At 41.6% G+C, this 19,143-nt stretch overlaps 2 protein-coding genes across 2 annotated transcripts; both read right to left on the minus strand.

Annotated features, from left to right (window-relative positions):
* Positions 1 to 11,907: 11,907 nt before the first annotated feature.
* Positions 11,908 to 16,687, minus strand: si:dkey-28n18.9 (sorting nexin-6). The gene is made up of 14 exons (XM_019276675.2): positions 16,435 to 16,687; positions 16,178 to 16,288; positions 15,953 to 16,060; positions 15,185 to 15,245; positions 14,966 to 15,090; positions 13,880 to 13,963; positions 13,717 to 13,791; positions 13,566 to 13,596; positions 13,246 to 13,333; positions 13,120 to 13,159; positions 12,941 to 13,027; positions 12,744 to 12,833; positions 12,546 to 12,611; positions 11,908 to 12,452 (listed from the first exon to the last, which is right to left on the minus strand). The coding sequence occupies exons 1-14, from the start codon at positions 16,438 to 16,440 to the stop codon at positions 12,315 to 12,317; spliced, it is 1,110 nt and encodes a 369-aa protein (XP_019132220.1). The 5' UTR covers positions 16,441 to 16,687; the 3' UTR covers positions 11,908 to 12,314.
* Positions 16,688 to 16,890: 203 nt separating this feature from the next.
* zgc:152986 (dnaJ homolog subfamily B member 9) lies at positions 16,891 to 18,188 on the minus strand. The gene is made up of 2 exons (XM_010746229.3): positions 17,725 to 18,188; positions 16,891 to 17,306 (listed from the first exon to the last, which is right to left on the minus strand). Exons 1-2 carry the CDS (start codon positions 17,975 to 17,977, stop codon positions 17,005 to 17,007), a joined length of 555 nt encoding a protein of 184 aa, XP_010744531.3. The 5' UTR covers positions 17,978 to 18,188; the 3' UTR covers positions 16,891 to 17,004.
* Positions 18,189 to 19,143: the final 955 nt, after the last annotated feature.

Consider the following 19,143-nt stretch of genomic DNA (forward strand, 5'->3'; position numbering starts at 1 on the left):
ACAGCCACCTCGGATACATGTCACCGTTTTTTCCACCATCACACTCTGTCACAGGGATTCCTGCCACTGTCGATACAGTCCCTGTCACGGCAGATCCAGGAAGAGACAGTACGGGAGTTTGCGGGAAGTGGAAGTTTGATAGTAATGACATAGCTATGTGTGAGACAGTGACAGTATTGTCGAAAAAGGTGTCCGCCTCAGATTGCTGAGAAAAACAACAGAAAAGTGGGGAACTCTACGCAAGTATCAACAATACCTTTCATATGCCGAAGACTTATTTAACACGTGGCAGCGTTACATAGTACGGAAGCCCTAAAAGGCCATACATACATACATACATACATTTTATTCCACCCGTTTTTCCTTGATTACGAGATAATTAATTCAAGATCTCGAGAAAACAAAACGATAGTCTAGTGTATTAAATCAAGTGCGCCCGTATTACAGAATGTATGGCAAATGCATGTACACTTGATCTCAGGACTGGAGTGAGGATTAGCCAAAGTGTATCAACCTTTGTCAGAAATTATAGATCAAATGGATTTTACAGTAGAGTAAATATTGCACATAATTCCCTTTTTCAATTCAAAATAATGAACTTTGAGGATGAATTTCTCCAAAATGATACAGTAAATATGCTTTATACTGAGTGAGTGAACAGTCAGGATAGTCCTGAGATCAAGTGTATCAACCTTTGTCAGAAATTATGGATCAAAGGGATTTTACAGTGGCGTAATAGGTTTGCTCACTCCGTATCATGGACTACATGCATTTGCCATACATTCTGTAATACGGGCGCACTTGATTTAATATACTAGACTATCGTTTTTTTTTCTCGAGATCTCGAATTAATTATCTCATTATCACGAGAAAACAGAGGAAAATTATCTCGTTATCACAGGAAAATGGGTGGAATAAAATGTATGTATGTATGTATGTATGTATGGCCTTTTAGGGCTTCCGTAACATAGCCTGACCATAGAGTCGAGATTTTATCGTATACAGTGGAGAAGATGATTTCTAGAGTGCAGTCAAAGCTCATATTACCGTGTGCCTTTAACATGATCATTTTCTATCAAGGCGTACTTGTGGAGAGTTAGGTGAGAAGATCAATGACCCTCTGTTACATATCCATTCAATATGAAGCCAAAGCCAGTGAAGGTTTAGTTTAGCTTAGCATAGAGACTGTAAACAAGGGGAAACAGCTAGCCTGGGTCTGTCTAAGGGTGATGAAATCCACCTCCAAACACCTCTTTACGCTCTATGTGCTTTATAAATCATTGAAAACCAATTTTTTTTAATGCACATCCTCCTCAAGCATCGGGGTCACCGTGAGTGTAAATCTGCTTCCTCTAAGAGCAAATATGTACCACGGTCCTCCAATGAAGAGCCCTTGAACTCACTGTGACTCTTGGGTAAAGCAATAACGTGTCGGGGTGCAGATATTTCAGCTCTGACTAAGACTCAGCCCTCTCTTGCAAAGGTTTGAGAGCTGCACAGTCGATATCCCACCAGATGGCGGGGGAACAATGTGATGTACGCAGCCATCGGTGCCTCTTGACTCATTACTGGGAATGGGAGGCAATGGGGTAAATGGGGGAAAAGCACAAGGTAAAGAGGTGGTAAATGATCCCACAGCTGTAGGAACAGGAGACGCTGCATTAGCCCTGTAATGAAGCACTGAGAGGCTACAGCCTGTAGGAAGCTTTTCATTACAGACGGAAGTTAAAGCTGAGGGGACGGAGTGCGGCGTGACACTGAAAAGAGAAAAATCAAAGCAGTGTCAGGTGTCCACTATCACTGATAAGGTCCTTAAGGGCAGTTCAATCAGAGGGGTCAATGAGAAATTTTGACCCTTGACCCTAACCCCCATAACTTCAATAAATGCGTCTGCCATCTGACTGGCATGCCTCGTTAAGCTTCGGAGTCGGTTTAATCAGTTTAATGACAATGAAACCATTAAGGAAAATGTATGTGCTTGTTTTGCATGTAATTTATCATCCCAACAAACATCCTGTAGTGACTGCCATTAGTTTGTCACGGTAGATGCATTCATTACATTTTGTTTACCGCGGCTTCAAATGCACCCATACAAGTACCAATGCTTATTCATTACTGAGGCTGCAGACAAATCAGTGCACGGATTACCAATGCAGCTGAGACCGTTACACTGCAAAAGGTCAGCTGACCGAACAGTTAACGAAAAAGCAAACATGTATTTATGCGCACACACACCCTAAGGTGATACAGTATACTGACAAGAGTGACAGACCTGCCTGCCAGTCATCGTCGCTGCTCCATGATGATGGATTGGTGCAACGCAGCGGCCCCCACACCATCAGTCAGAGGGAGGAGAAACAACCTTCATCAATATTAATTTTTTTTCTCCCTCATCTATATTCATATCCTCATTCATATTCATCAGCGGCTACACCGAGCAGATTAGGGAGCTTTGTGTGCATTTCTGCGGATCATTGTTTGAGATGACGACGAGGTGGAGGACTGTCTCGTGGTCTCGCTGACATTCACACCACTTTGTGTCTGCAGGTTGCAAGTTTTCCCCCCTGACAAGAAACTTTTTTTGGAATCCTACTGGTTTATGCGCACAATTTACACATGAAACTACATCAATTTGTGTCGTCTTCACATTGTCTGATTATATTTAAGGTGTCAAATGTGTTTTAAAAAAAATCAATACTCCCTCGTATTTGCTATATTGCCATTATTGATTGTTTCAACACGGACAAATGAGTAGATTAACCTAAAAGAAATTGGTAAGCCTGAATGGGAATAACATGTCTGTGTGTGTGTGTGTGTGGTCTGTTGATAAAGCACTGAGACTGTATTTGAGCACAACAGTGCTTTGAGGCAATAACACGCTGATGTGAAGTATAGCAGGCATAACATTTACCATGTTCATCATCTGAGCATGCAAACATTAGTTGACACTGAACTCAAAGTACAGCTGAGTCTGATGGAACTTTATTTTGAAAGAGTCATAAAGTACTGGAGAGATTAAAATTGTGACCTGCTGGTGGCGATACAGAGGAAAAGTCAAGATTCATCTTCTGGGCCCCATAAATCCATCGATCCATTTCTATAACCGCTTATCCTTATCAGGGTCGTAGGGGGCTGGAGCATTGGGTGAGAGGCACGGTACAACCTGGACAAGTCGCCGGTTTATCACCATTAAAATCTGTCCCAACCCATCCGGTTGTAAAGACATTTCAGGTGTCATTTTTCAGGTGTCATTAAACAAAGTTCCATCCTGTTACCTGCGCTAAATGTCATAACAATTCATCTAATGCTTGTCTAAAAAAAACACAAAAAAACATTAGATTAATTATGATGAGATGAAGATGAAATATCATTAATATCACTCGAACACATTGTCTGAGAACCATAAATGTCCACCCAGTTGGTGTTCAGATAATTCACTGGATAAATGAACACTTTTGCTGGTGGCGATAGATGAAAGGGGATTATCAAAGACATTCGAATCAATCATCTGGGCTACTATAAATGTCTGTACAAAATTTCATGGAAATCTATCCAGTGATTGTTCGATATTTCAGTCTGGACCAACGCGATAACTGACCGATAGGACGATATCTTATGGCTAGAAATGTATAAGTTAATATAACTTTATTTTTTGGAATATATTATGAAAAAGGACAGACAATGTCAGTCGTTACTCACCATGTAAGAAGGCAGTATGTCTGCATGCTACACCAATCATCATTAATCTTTTGCTTGTGGACATTAATTGAAATATTACTCGTGTAGAACCGCTGTTTCTGTATTCCTCGGTGCTGTGTAACTCTCTGAGATGAAGAAGGGTTAATCTCAGCGCAGAAAAAAAAAAAGCCCATTCAGACAAGACTGGACACACTCACCCTCATCATTCATTATCACTCCCAGCTAATAATTCACTCAGCTGTCTGACTTTGATTAATAACGCCGTAGCTGCATTAAAAAAGAAAAAAGAAAAGAAAGATTCTTTAAAGATAGTCCAATTAATTTCCCCTCTCTAGGTTTTCCTCTGCTGCTCTTTTGTTTAAGTTATATTCCATCGTTCTCTCGTCCCTTTTCCACCTCTTCTCTAATTTCCCTTCTTTTCTTCCACCTGTACTGTTCATTTTAACCCAATCAGCCTCTAATTGGCTGCTTCACGCTGTGAGAAAGGCAGAGATAAAGCGGTCTGTTATACACACACACACACACAACAACAGACACGTGTAATGGCGGGCAGAAAACAAGGAGCCCGGCTGTTAAAAATGTGCACATCATTTTTAATGACTTTGTTTCCTCTCTCTCTCTCTCCCTGTGCCTTTTGTATCACGACGCCCTCTGCAATAGTTTACCGTACATCTTGATCCACAGCACATTCCTCACTACTTGCACTTCTCTGCGTCCTTTCTGTGCGTTTGTTGTGGACAGCCAGATTCAAATTAAAGTCGAAAACGTTTCTGTTTTTTTTTTCAGACAGTAGACCTAATGAGATAACTTCATAGCTCTCGTGTCCTCTCCTTTGTCTCGGCGCCTCTTTTTTTCCTGTGGCTGCTGCTTAACTGCTGTAATCAGCAGAATTTTTTTTCCTTTTTCATCGGCTCCACTTACAAAGCCCTCTGTCTCTCCTACAGCTCAGCTGAATGAGACAGAAAGAAGAATCGCTGCTCAGGCAGCAGGTGAGGGAAGCAGCACACTCGCTCCAGACTCAGGACACACGTACAGGACACGGGGCTGTGAACAAGCTTGTCCTTAGAGACTTTTACTACCCCCGAACTTTCAGACTGTGCAGTAATGTCCTTTTCTCTGCATAATATGCCCTAACTCCTAAAATAGTCATGTTTATTTAAAATACTAAATTCTAATGTCTCCTAAATTTGTTCCCTTGGGAATGCTTTCCTGGTCATGCAAGGCCGGACTTTAAATGCTGCTCTTAGCATATAAAATAGTAACTAGTCTTGCTCTGTCAAATTGAACAAACCTTACAAACCTCTGCACCCCGTTCCTCTCTTTAAGATCTCAGCAGGCAGGCCTCTCGTTTTAAGAAAATCCTCAGGAAATGGAGTTCTTTCACCCCCCGAGCTTCTTCTCTTTGGCATAAACTCCCAGCTGCTGTCAAGGAAGCTGCTCTCCTTGTGATTTTTCAAATCCGGACTTAAGACTTATTTATTCTCGCTGTCTTAAGAGTGTGCAGAACTTTGAAAATTTGATGGGATTAAACTGTGTCTACATTGCAGCTCAAGCTTGGCTCGGTCGTATTTCTATTTTACTGTAGCCTCGATGAAGAGTTTTAGCAATATTTTAGTGAATGGAGTAGTCAACCCAACCATACCACTGCCTGACCTCCGTTTGAACTTGTGTGTTGATATATATTCACATGATTATAATCCAGCTACATTTTGTCTTTGTTTCCATTCTTCCCCCTTTAAGTGCGGAGATGAAGTATGTCTTTGTCTCCTCAGAGAACTTAAGCCAAGATGTTAGCCACTGTTAATGTCCCTTTTAAAGCCCAATTAGATATCGGACAATACAAATACACTCGATTTGACTCCGCAGAGGAGACCGTCCTCCAATAATGAGGGTGGAGGCGATGATAAATCACTGAGTCTGAACAAGCAGGAAGCACGGAGACAGCTGCTGAGTCGTCTCTCGTCCTCTCCGTGATACTTTAAAAAGCTCTGTACCATCTGGGTGGAAAAACACGAACTTAGTTTTAAATGTGGATATCAGACAAAACTGCAGACGTCCTCTGTGGGTGCCGGTGAGAAACAAACTTGAAAAGTTCATCTTCACACTGACTTATGGTACGCCGTACTTTTAAAGAAAGTATTAGTGCTGAAGTACAGTATTCTTGAGCATTGGTCTGACTCCATACTAACAGAGCAGTTCTTTTTGTTACAATGCGTCTTCTCTTTTTTTAAAAGATATTTTTTAAAGTTTTGAACCTTTATTGTATAAGGACAGCTGAAGAGGCATAGACATAGATCTGTGGCCACAGGTCGGATTCGAACCATGGGCCGCTCAGTCGCCTATCCTTCTTTTCTGACTCAGTTGAAACTAAATGATAACACAGTTTTTATGGGTGCAGGTAATACCCTCAGGTTGTGTTGCTTCCTTTGTTTCTAAGACACCTACCCTAACCTCCATACTATATATAGTGTCCTCTAGGGTGTTATTCCCAACCCTGACTAAGCTGTTTTACCATTAATGCCCCAGCCTAAGAGCTGGTGACCATTTTTATTTGTTTTTTCGCCCCTGCCCCTCAAACAGCCTCCAAGTCCAAGACCACTGAGTGGTGACAGTATTGACGAAAAGATTAGTATGGTCTACCTAAGGTGTACTTGTATTCATCACAAGTAGTTATAAAAATGAAACACATTAAATTATATCGTATTAGGGGCGGTCGGTAGCATAGTGGGTTAAGCGACCGCCCTGTGTGTGGAGGCTATAGTCCTCGCTGCAGCTGGCCCCGGCTCAAATCCAGCATCGGACGGCTAATTTACTGTGTGTCACTCTGCTTCCTGTCTATCCTCAGCTGTACTATCATTAAAGGCATAAAAAGGCCAAAAAAATAATCCTAAAAATATTGTATAGACTATATGATATACATATATTATGCAAATATAGATGATTGGGGTCTATTGGACAAAACGATTGCTGCGATGTTGCTGATCAATAGTGTAAAGATTACAAATATTCACTTCTGCTGATGAAGTTTGAAAGTACTGAAATAGGCGAGACATTAAACTGATGAAATCCTCCATCTGCTTGCTTTGTTCCACCAAATTATTCATTTCTGCAGTCACACAGTAATAACATTGAAATACAATTCCATTTAAAATCCACTCTCATATGTTTTCATTATGCCAAAAACAATACTCAACAATTTCACTTTTGTCCTTAGAGAGGAGGAGAAATTATTACTGCTTGCTCAGCTTGTTTTGCTTTCTTCCTTCGGTTTTTTCTTTCTCCTCTTCGCTCTTGCTTGTTCTGCAGCAGGAAGCGTCTGATTAAAAACACAATCAGCACGGCCGCGGGCCCCGTGCCTTCTAATCAAACCATAATGGGAGTTTACCATGCATTATCTCTGACTGGGATTTAATGAGACTTTAGCATGCATTATCTCAAAGTGAAATTTAATAGCGGTATCCAGGGGGCATTTGCAATCCCATCTGTGTCTCTTTGCCAAGTCTGAGTCAGAGGAAACAACAGCAGGAAAGGTGAGGCGAGGCTTGTCTTGAGCTCCGGAGCGGGCTTGGATACATTCCCTGCAACAGATGCTGTACCTCTGTTTGCTGTCGGGACTGGGGATGACTTTCCATCTGCTCTGCTTTGCCCTTGTATGGTTGTTTGGAACATCAAGGTGCCGTAGTGAGCAGAGAGCCCGTCCTTCAGCTACTGTAAAAAGGACCTGGTTTGATCCCCCCTTTGCCAGCAAGCATCATCCCGCTGAGGTGTCCTTGAACAAATTTGTGGATCCTGTGCAGCTTCAGGGGCACAGAAAAGTATCTGGCGAGTGACCAATTGCATTTTTGTATAAAAACTTTCCTGAAACAACCAATTAAGCAAGCTTTCCTTTTCCCTTTTGTCCTGCGAAGCAGACACAAAGCGCTTCCACTCACATCATCAGACCCATCCTTTTTAAGTTTAAGTGACAGCGACGGATAAAAGCTGCTGCTTTTCCAAAACACAGACACTTTCCTTACATTTGTGACAAAGAGGAAAACTCACGCATGTGTGCTACAATAGTATTTTATAGTAACCACATGTCATCCCATGCAGCACATTGTTTGCTGCAGGACATGTTGTTGATGATGGAGACAGAAAAAAAAGGCCACATGTTGAAGACACGTGACGAAATGACCTCTGCAGCGAAGAGCCTGGTTGCGTGTGCGGGTCAAAGCTGTGGTGGAAAAATTGATGAATAATTGATTTTACTCTAATGGGTGCATTTGTGTGTGTGTGTGAGTGTGTGCACTCTAAATTGCGTACTTGTTGATATTCACTGCATTGTACAAAACATTAATGCTATTTTCTTAAATATTCAATCGGAGCCTTTTTTTTATTTGAAAACAGAAATATGGAATTATGTTATCACGTCAGATGATTGACAGTTTTGCCTCCCTGACATATGCCTCCTTGTTGGTGTTTTCCATGTTATTACGAAAACACTGCTGTGCATGAAGAATAGCGAGGGATGTCATCACCTCGGCATGTCAGCCTGTCCATAGGTTCACTGCTGACATTATTCCTGCAAACCTAATTAACAAAATCACACCATCGGCATGCAATCCCTTGAACGCATGACAAGCAGGCGGGAGGGGAGTGTGAAAGTATTAATATTTATGGCTCCGCTCGGTAGTGAATAGAGAAATGGACTAAATTAGCAAGTCTAATGCTTTGCAATGCTGTAATCCACTGCAAGGGGAGAAAATTGATACAGTATCCACTCTCCAAATCACCGGTGGAGTGCTGCCATCAGGGTTGATTTTCGAGCTGAGAGGCTCTATTTTGTAGCATTTACCTTGTGCCGTGCTGCACATTCAGGATGGGATGCGCCTTATGAAGCTGTATAAACTACAGATGGTTATAAGGCACCTGCATTATGGCATTGGTCTCCTTCTCTCCCTCTCCTCCTCCTGTCTCATTCTTCATCCTACAAACTTTTAATGAGTCATAATCTGTGTATGGCTGTGATTAGATTTAATGAGGCGCCACCAACCTTGGGGTCGACTCAACTCAGCAGCAACACGCTCACTAATTTGTGACAGTGCACAACCACGCTTTGGACCTTTATGACAGAGGCACCATGCAAGCGAATACAGGATTAAGCTTCTCAAAGTCTTGTTTTGGGTTTTTTTTTTTTCTTCTCCTCTTTGGTTTCAAGACACGTAGTAACTAATTGGCGGGGATGTCAAGTCTCGATTGGGAAGCAGGAAGAAAAAAGGAGAAACTTTCATGAGCGTTCTGACGTCAGTTTTTTTTTTTTTTTGCTTTTGCGGCTTCCCAGGAGACGGAGATTCTCAAATATATCAAAGATGTGAAGACGAAGAAGAAGAGCAATGAAAATCTCTGAAGCGGGAACCAGTCAGGCAAAGACAAGACCCAATTTCTGGTCTATTACAGCCATCACATACAGTAGTTGTGACTAGATGTAAGTAGATGAATAAAATGAAAGAGGCCAGAAAGTAAAGTATAAAGACAGAGAGAGAGCCAGCACATGAATAATCTGCTATAATAAAAAAGAAGCTCATACATAATTATTTGATTCTTGAAGTTTATGTGGAGATAAAACATGCCCACTTCAATTCTTGTGACTCACATTCATTCATTCATTTATTAGAGCAACATATAAATCATCCAGTGTGGATTTATGACTCAAGACACAAAAGAATGAGTAGCAATAAAACACCTCCTGTGTAAACACTTATTAAAAAACTGCTAATCGACCGTGGGGCCGTCACTCCATCTTTTTTCTCATCATCTAACAGACTGTCAGACTCATCAAATCGGTGTAGTGAAGCTTGCGTTGGGATGGCTGAGTCATAAGGCCCGAATCTCACTGTGTATTCAGACAAGCTATTGCCTTCACTTCACACTTGACAAACCGGTCTCTGTCAGGCCATAGGGCAATGTGCTGAGTGCTGCCTTTCCACCAGTAATGAGCTCCTTTAGCAAATCAGCTCTAAGTGCATGTTTTCAATGGGATGCACACTCACTCACACACACACACACACACAGACACTCTTACAAACACAGAACATTGCCATGATCTCCCCCCGTCCTTGAACTGGGTCATGCTCTCAGCATTTGAGGAGAGGGGCTCTCATTTGTGTGTGTGTGTGTGTGTGTGTGTGTGTGTGTGTGTGTGTGTGTGTGTGTGTGCGTGCCCTCGTGTGCACTCGCCCTGTTGTGCGCTAGTTAGCTGCTGCAGACCCAGAATGAAAGCACCAGGAATATGGCTCCCCTGTTGTGAAATTCATCCGGTATAATGCAGTGACAAACAGCATGGGGTGGGATACATCACAGTTTTTGAGCAATAACAGATAGAATAATGTTGCAATATATAGAATCCTGTTAAAAAATACAGTTCTCACCCAGTTTGTGCTTCCTTGCAAAGTAAGGGTCCATCTCACAGACTGTTGTGTTTTTCCTCAGGTAGACGGAAGCATTCGGATAAAGTGAAAACCACAGTATCATAAAAAATGGTCCATAAACTTCTTACATTTAACTTTTACTGCACCTCATTAAAAGCAATAAACCACAGAAATGAAGAGCACAACCTAAATGGTGAAATTGTTGGATTTAATGATCAATAAACGCGTGTCCTATAAGGAAAGCGGAAGTCGTTTTGTTAATACCTGGGAAAAAAAAAAACATAAACGGGGTATAAAAAAGCTAGACGGGCATTTCGGTGACTCGCGGATGACCTGACATAAACATAAATTTTGCCTTTTTCAGTTAATTAGGGGATATGCACAGGATTGTAGAGTGCGAAAGCTGCTGAGGTACAATTTGTATTTTCTCATGGGACTAAAGCAAGTTCCTACAACAGCTGTCTTTGCTTTGTTTTAAGCTGTTTTAAACAGGTCAGGCCCACAGTATTAGCATGCATGCTTGGGGACCATTGTCTTTTTTTGGGGTTTTTTTTTTTTTTTTAGAACTAGTACACATTTTTTATTTGTTTGTGTGTCTATCCACCATTTTGATGCTGGAATATCTTGATGTATTGCTATTATAGCGCACCCATGAGGTTCATATTTGTGGCTTGTCTGAACAACTCTTGGTTATCCATGAGATTTAGTTTTAATGATCCCCGGACTTTTCTTCCAAGCGCCACCAGCAAGGTTAAAATTTCAGTTTGTCCGGGACTTTGCTTATTTCCATCACCCTCTGTTATACTTTGGCGTTAACTAGTAAATAATATCATATGAACAAGCTGAACCAAGATGGCATGTTACCATGCTGACATTTGCATTTAGCTCACAGTGCAGCTGTGCCTTCATACATCTCACGGGGCTGCTGGAGTGGCTGAAGGCAGTAAGTTTGATCTCTATACATGTGAACTGTTGTTTGATCAAGATCCTACCCTACTTGAACATGTAAAATATGTTGTTTGTGAGTATCTGTGGGCTTCTATCTGGGGCTGAGGAAGAGCAGTGGATATGAGGGAGGTGGATAAAGAAATTATCAGGTCAGGTTACAAGACCATTAGGGAAACATGTATCCCAAGGGGAGGACAGCATGTGCCATCCAAAGCCAAGAGCTGGCAGCCTTTCATTCTTACCAAGACTATACCAAATGTTTTTTTTGGGGGGTGGGTGCATTAAAAACATACAACTTGGCACGCTATGGCATAATTGTCTTTAATCTACTTCTTCATTGTCAAATGAGCCAAACCTCCTCTCCACCTTCTCTTCCTTTCCGATGACCAGTCATCTATCTCTCTCTGACTCATTCCCTCAAATGGGAATCACTCCTCCTTATTCACCACAGAGAGATTACAGGCCCGGAACAGATGAGATGAAGCGCACAGCAGCAGTGCTGAGATATGGACCTACAGTCCACAGCGGACAGGGAAGGGGAGGATGACATTGTGCTGATGTGCAGAAAATTCCAGCGTTAAGTGTGTCATAGTTTTATACCCAGACCACCTTTTACAGGTTTCATAGAAGCAAATGGAAAATAGAGAGGTTGTGAGAGAGAGAGAGAGAGAGAGATCATAAACATTCATATTCACTGAACCGGAATAGTTTGAAATTTCTTCTTGTTTGGCTTTTGAAACTATTCTGGATTTGTGAAAGCACAATGTCCTTGCTGCCACGTCCTTGCAGGAGCAGTCAAACCAACTGATTAATGATCCAGTAGTAGGAAACACACACAAAGGCGAGCAGGTACTTTGGGAATCAATTCATCACACTTTATTTTGTGTGACCCCAGCTTGATGTAGTAGCTAGAGAGCAGCACAATACTCTCTCAGCACAAATGTACGAGCGTGGTATGGAACATACATGCTCACGCACCCACACAATGGAAGAAAAAAGAACATTTCCACTGCTGCAAAATCAAAACCATCATTTCTGGGTTGAGTGTGATTGAGGGGAGACTAAAGGAGTGTGTACAAATTATAGGGATAGTGTTTGATTATCAAGAACGCCTCAATTACTTACATTTCTTTATTTACACTGGATGAAACCGACTCCAATAAAGCATCTGACCACAGCACAACAGGGTTAAGGACATGTTTGGGTTATCCCATGCTATGTATAGACATACTGAGGATGCTTCATTAAATCGAGGGGTCACTAGGCCAGACCCCTAAAGGCTTGCAGGTGCTGGTTGAACTGGTCGGCGTTTTCTTTGGCCGTAAGAAGCTGCTTTTCACACCACTCAACCAGAGACTGCCGCAACATCTCCACACGCACGCCATGGAAGTGCGCGATCTGGTAGAAACACATCACGCGCATGTTAACACAGGCAGTGGACAAACAGGATGTTACACAATACATGTGAAATGGGTAAACCGTATCCCTTACCTCCTGTTTAGCAACTCCACAAATGTGTTCAAACTCTGTCTCTGCTGCTTTCTTCACCTCCTCCATCTGATGAATATATATATATATAGAAAGAGAGAGTCAACATCATTTTATACATGATCCTCGTGCATCTCTGCATGGCTTTTGAATCATTTCAGCAGAACGTTACTGACACCTGCTGGTCACAGAGACACTCACAGCAGCCTTCTTTACAGGTTTGGCCTTCTCTGCGTTCTTCCTCGCAGCCTCTAACTCCACTAGTTTACAGGTTCTCCTGAAGAGCATTTCCTGCATTGAAAGTAATAATCAGGTTACACCCGGGAATATTAATAAGAAGTTTAAGTGTCGTGTCATATTTCAAAAGCTAGGCTAGGGTTTAAGGTCGATGGACACACCTTTTCTGCCTCCTGGTAGCGTGACTCCAAGTCCAGGCCTAGCCCAAGAGTGTTCAAGTTGTTCTCAGCGACGCTTGTCATATTTTTCTGCCCGCGCACAAGCACATAACCTGCAGATTATTTCGCAAAACAACGGCAACGATAATCTATTCCTATTAAAGGAAGGACAAACGACTTACCTTCATAGAATCGAAGACTTCGGATAGTTTCACACAAGCCCTGTGAGATGAAAGCGTACGTGTTTTTTAAAAATAAATGTGCACAATCTTCAGGGGGCATTAACTTTGATTACATGTGACACTCACTTAGAGAAAGCCTGTTTGTCAGGATCCTCCCCAGGTTCAACGCAGAGATGCAAAGCAGCTGAGAAGTGTCCACAGGCCACTGCTATTTCTGCAAACAAATAAAGCATGGGACTCACATCAACATCTGACTTGGGGCAGATATAATTCGTCTTGTGATGAGACAAACGCTAACATATTACATGTCCTCCTATAATAATATATCCTATATCCTATAATAATCTGTTGAATCTGAACACACGTCAATCACAAACAACACCAACTGATGAGCACGTCTCGTTGGTCCTCCCAAACTTTAAAATGAAAAGCAGCACTTTTCTTACTTTGCTCAGTTAGCACCACATCCAGGAATTTCTGAACAAAAAAAAACAAAAAAAACAAAAGGTTGTAAGTTCAAAAATCAGGACAGAGTGTCTGGTTTTGTAAGAGAAGAGAACAAAATGAAGGAGGAACACAAACAAAAAACTGGCTCACCTCAGCTGCAGTTTTGGTACAGCCGGTTAGAAGAAGGTTATGATCACGTTCAGTTTGAAAGAACTCATCCACGTCCTGCAGACACAGACATCATGGCATTGAAACATAAAAATACAGGTGCAAAGGCTGTAAATCTCTGTTTGTATGAGTCCCAGTTGTGTACCTTATGGCCTTCTTTCCTCATCCCTTCCACAGCTTGGCTCAGCCGGTTGAAAATGTTTTTCTTTATTCTCTGTCTGCCTGGAGGCTACAATTAATATTAATATTGTTTGAACAACAGTATATGAAAAAATCTTTCCCACACGAGAGGAAGTCTAGACGACAGATACACTGTGCTGACAACAATGTGAGACGTCATAATCTTTTATACAAATAAATATAGTCCCAGCATTAGGAAATGGAAACTGGGTACATACAGTAAGCTTTTCAAATGAACACACACACACACACACACACACACACACACACACACACCTATTCTGTAAACTTTCCGTGCTTTTTGGCCCATGCCACTACAAAATCTGCTTATGCTCGTTATGCAGCATTCCAGACTTGACGGGAATCTGTCCCGGTCAAACGGGAAGAACTTACTGTATCATCATCACCTGACACAAACTCTGACTTTCATACAGTGTGTGTGTGTGTGTGTGTCTAATATAATATTTATATTATGGAAACAATTCATGCGTTTCTTTGACTCAAGCATCACGTGAGGTCTTTTATGACTTGTTTGTTTTGTCCTCCTGACTGTTCCTTTATTTACAGACAGTAGTCAGGTGGATGAACTTGTACCTTAAGTACATACACTGCTGTATCTCATTACGTTCCACTAGAGCTGTGTCCTAACTCAATAAGAGCTTTCATTAAACTTCTCAATTCCATCACTAAAACAAAAGACTCCTCCAGATGTGGCCAGAGGTTTTAAACGGACACAACTCGTGCATCATGTCGGTCACTTGTATGGATGCTATATTCGGCTACAGGCAGAAACCTGCTATGGTGCTACGGCGAGCACTCTGTGTGACTATGTCATTTAAGGTGGGAAGTGCAGGGGCAGCACACTGGCCCTATAAAGAAGATTATATTTGCCACATGGATCTCTCCATTTTCTCTTCTGAAAAGTGAAAGTTTAACCATTTATTATCCGTCTCCGTCGTAAAAAGCATGTTGCAACCTTCTGTAACATAAAATTCGAATTAGACAAGAAGTAGAAGTCAAGTTAAAAAAAAATTTGTTTGTGTGCACTCACGTCTGAGCTGGTCAGGAAGATCTCCACTGCTTTATTTTTGCTGAGTATGCTGTGTGCAGCAATCTGCCGGAGGAAGGCTTCCAGCGCTTTACAGTACGGCTGCCACTCTTCCAGAGCAAGAAAACCTGCAGGAAACAGCAAAATCTCAGACACATGGAAAATATATTTGGTTAATTCCACTTCAAAATCTAATCCATTTTATTTTTCAGATGTACTCACCAAGCTGTTTCACGACTTTTGCAGATGCATTCACCTGAGCCTTTGCAGGAAGAGGAGGAAACTTGAAGAAAAAAAAAACATTACATTATTTCCCTTATTGATTCATCACCGCAAGCTTCCTGCTTATCGTTTATACCAATAACTGTCTCTCATTAGGTACTTGGCTTGGGAGAGGCAAGCCAATAAGGTTGATGCTTTTTGAACTGTGCAGTGTGCAGGGTTTACAGTATGCACACATTATGATCCGCTATTACACAGCATCATGTGCTTGTGTAATATAATCACACACACTGTCACACTAGGAAGTAGCATACCAAGAAATGTTTGCTTGAGAAAGAAATCCAATTAGACCGCACAGCTTCAACTTCATTTTCTACAGCACAACAACTAAAATCAGCTTCCTGATCACAAAGGAAAGGAAGCCGTAAAAAACAGAAAGGAGGAAGCATTTTAAAAAACTAAACACATTTCTCCCTGGGACTTAGTAGCAGTAGTAGGCAGTGTATGATTTTCTAAGTTACAGAAACACTGTGTTAGAATACATAATCTAATATTATCACTGTTGTGCAGTTTAGCTGAACACACCCCTGAATCCTTGAAGCCACAGCAGGCAGTTAGAAAGAAAAGATATCATAACTCAACACACACACACACACTTCCAAAAAGAAGTTAGTCACTTCACTGACTCAGCAGACAACATACACTAGTAATAATCCTCTTGACAGAAAAGTGTGTATAAGTTGTGCACAGATGAAATAAAGTACTGACTATGACTCCCTGGATCCCGGGCACATCCTCCTGAGAGAACAGGTGCTGCTGGAGCCATTCAAAATCATCATAGGTCCGAGCCACATGGTACTCTCCTGTCCCAGACACCTGGCACATACAAGTGGTCACAGTTTTACAAAAATCAGCTGTTTATTGCATTAATTTATGTGTAATGTCAGCAATGTTTTTTTAGCAATTAACAAGTAAATTAAGAAATTTTCTCACCTTTTGAGACACAAGTAGGAAAGTAAGTGTGTCCCCGTCTTTCAGTGCCTCTGTAACCTTAATGTTATGACCATGGACACTCAGAGTAGGTGAAACGTCCTTCACTTCTTCCTGTAATGAAAAAAAGTGGCAATCAATATCATCAATACAATAAGCTGGCAGTGAAAAACTTCACTTAGCCCACACACACACGTCTTCATGGAGTAAAAAGCCTGTCACATGATACTCAGAGGTTGTAAATTTTCAAGCAAACTTACCATCATTATCAAGCCTGTGAGTTAATGTTTCCAGTCTGCCTTGTGTCTGCTCTGTAGAATGCTTAGATCTACTTTTATCTCGATTAAAAAGTGCATAAAGCTTGTAAAGATCTTCTGTCTTGTGTTGGCTTTGGTGCGCTCACGCTCCAACTGCTGAGCAGGCACAGGATATCCTCTGGGTCAAAGTGCACAATGGTCCTGTGAGAAATAGAGTAAGACAGTGCCAAATCTAAAGTGCTGGCGAGGGGAAAACGGTATGTTAGTCAGTAACTGAGGACCTTCGACACACCCACACAGGAAAAGTGGCCTAACGGTCCAATCAGTTCCTCCAGCTGTCAACCCTACAACCTCACAAACCTGTAAACAACCATAGTTATCCCCTCAAAGAGGCGGAATACAAGCATCTACCTAAGGCTCTATTTCTACACACTGAATACAAGACACAGATACTGAAAAGACAATCTAATATGGAGACTTTATTATCAATAGAAATACAATAGATAGATAGACAGAAATCCAATACATCTAAACACAACAGTCATACAGATACAGCTTAAAGATCCCGGATGTCTAGAAGTACAAATCTTCTTCATCTGCCTCCCCATCCCCAAAGAAAAAGGTGAAGCCAGGATCTTCAAAACTGTAATGTTCATACTGGCCGCCCTCATCCTCGCCACCCTGATAAAAGTGGAAGACCGGCTCCTCCACGAAGGAACCGTCATCGAAGTCGTGGAAGAACTCTGTGAAACTGAAAAAGGAACTCGCATCGTGTTCATCCTCGGAGTGTACAGGGGAGTCTTTTTTCACGAAAGCATCGTGTCCCATGTTGTCATACAGCCTCCTCTGTTCCTTGTTGGATAGCACCTTGTAGGCTAGAAGAGAAAATGGGGTTATTATTATTATTAAGCTTAGATACCGAACATGTGCTGCGTAAGTAATACAGTCTGCAATCAGTTGTCATTCTAATTTTATTAAAGGTCATAATGTTGAATTTGTGGCGTTACATTACTGTTCTTCATATCTCTCATGTCACCAATAAATAATAAAAATAGAGTTCAATCTGCAGTTATGAGAACCATATAACCCTAATGAAAGGATTTATTGGATTTCTTTTTTATTAGACTGCATGAGTTTTAATTGACCTAAGATAAGAGGCAGCTGGTTGTATTTATGACGCCTTCCTATTATTGGGTGAATAAAAAACACATCTGTTTTGAAAGTAATGAAACTCATTTCACTTGTGTAAATTATATACACTATAAAAAGTTGCCTGCAGGGCCATGCTTTTACCTTCAGCAATCTCTCTGAATGTCTTCTCTGCATCGGCGCTCTTGTTCTTATCGGGGTGGTATTTCATGGCCAGTTTGCGGAAACTCTTCTTTATCTGGCTGTCAGTTGCTGTTGGCTCAACGTTGAGGGTATCATAGTAATTTCTGCTCGTCTCTGGGGGATGAGCAGCAGCAGCAGCAGGCAGGACTTGAGATAAACACAGCAGCAGGAACACGCAGGCTTGCATCCAGCGGAAAACACCTTGCGCTTCCATGCTGAGCGCACACAAAAGAAGTTATGTGGAAGTAACTACCTTTGTCTGACACCTCATCTGAGTATTTACATACAGTAGGGCTATCTGGTCTACACGTCAGCGCTGGCAGCACTACTCCTCTCAAAGTAGTGGTAACTTCTTTCGTTGGCACACACGGATTAGGTTACTTTCTGGACTGACAGCTTTTTGAGACTCGAGATGTCAACGCCTTTTTTTTTTTTAGACGAACTACCCACAAAACTGAAAGTGCATGAAAACTAATGCAACCTCTGTTACTGCTGGTTAAAAACAGGACGCACACTGTGTGTCCTATGAAACACTCAAACCACGCGTTAATTGATTAATTAATTAATTAATTAGTGGCGAAAACTAAAAAAAAAAACAGTGAGATTGTGTAGATGCAATTCACAAAATCACAACTAGAGGGCAGGCAAGAAGATTGACTTCTTCTCTGGAGAAAGCAGCTAATAGCCAATTACTGGATACATTTAAAAGGACATAAGGAAGACCATCCAACAAAGAGAGACTTGGAGTGTTGGGAAAAAAGGGGAAAGAGCAAAAATCAAGCGTTGGGTGGGTCAGTGAGGGAATAGTAGAGCAACTAAAAATACATACAATATATACATACATACATATACATACAAATACAATTCAGTTATGTTGACGACAATACCTGAATGGTCATTACACGAAGCAAGAGTAGATCTAAAAAAATATAGGACATCAAAAGAAGAAATAAAACAGTGGACCTGGTCGGTGGTATTTCATGGCCCGTTTGCGGAAACTCTTCTTTATCTGGCTGTCAGTTGCTGTTGGCTCAACGTTGAGGGTATCATAGTAATTTCTGCTCGTCTCTGGGGGATGAGCAGCAGCAGCAGCCAGGCAGGACTTGAGATAAACACAGCAGCGGAACACGCGCTTGCATCCACGGAAAACACCTTGCGCTTCCATGCTGAGCGCACACAAAAGAAGTTATGTGGAAGTAACTACCTTTGTTGACACCTCATCTGAGTATTTACATATGGGTATCTGGACTACACGTCAGCGCTGGCAGCACTACTCCTCTCAGAGTTGTAGTAACTTCTTTCGTTGGCACACACGGATTAGGTTACTTTCTGGACTGACAGCTTTTTGAGACTCGAGATGTCAACGCCTTTTTTTTTTTT

The sequence above is a fragment of the Larimichthys crocea genome, chromosome VI (assembly GCF_000972845.2).
Source record: "Larimichthys crocea isolate SSNF chromosome VI, L_crocea_2.0, whole genome shotgun sequence".
Taxonomy (NCBI): domain Eukaryota; kingdom Metazoa; phylum Chordata; class Actinopteri; family Sciaenidae; genus Larimichthys; species Larimichthys crocea.

Coding starts and splice junctions, on each gene's coding strand:
- si:dkey-28n18.9 (XM_019276675.2), bottom strand. Junction 13,028..13,119: donor AAGTCTTCGATTCTATGAAG/GTAAGTCGTTTG, acceptor GTGCGCGGGCAG/AAAAATATGACAAGCGTCGC. Junction 12,453..12,545: donor GTGGAGTTGCTAAACAGGAG/GTAAGGGATACG, acceptor TGTTTCTACCAG/ATCGCGCACTTCCATGGCGT.
- zgc:152986 (XM_010746229.3), bottom strand. CDS start 17,977: ATGGAAGCGCAAGGTGTTTTCCGCTGGATGCAAGCCTGCGTGTTCCTG. Junction 17,307..17,724: donor ATTCAGAGAGATTGCTGAAG/GTAAAAGCATGG, acceptor TTTCTCTTCTAG/CCTACAAGGTGCTATCCAAC.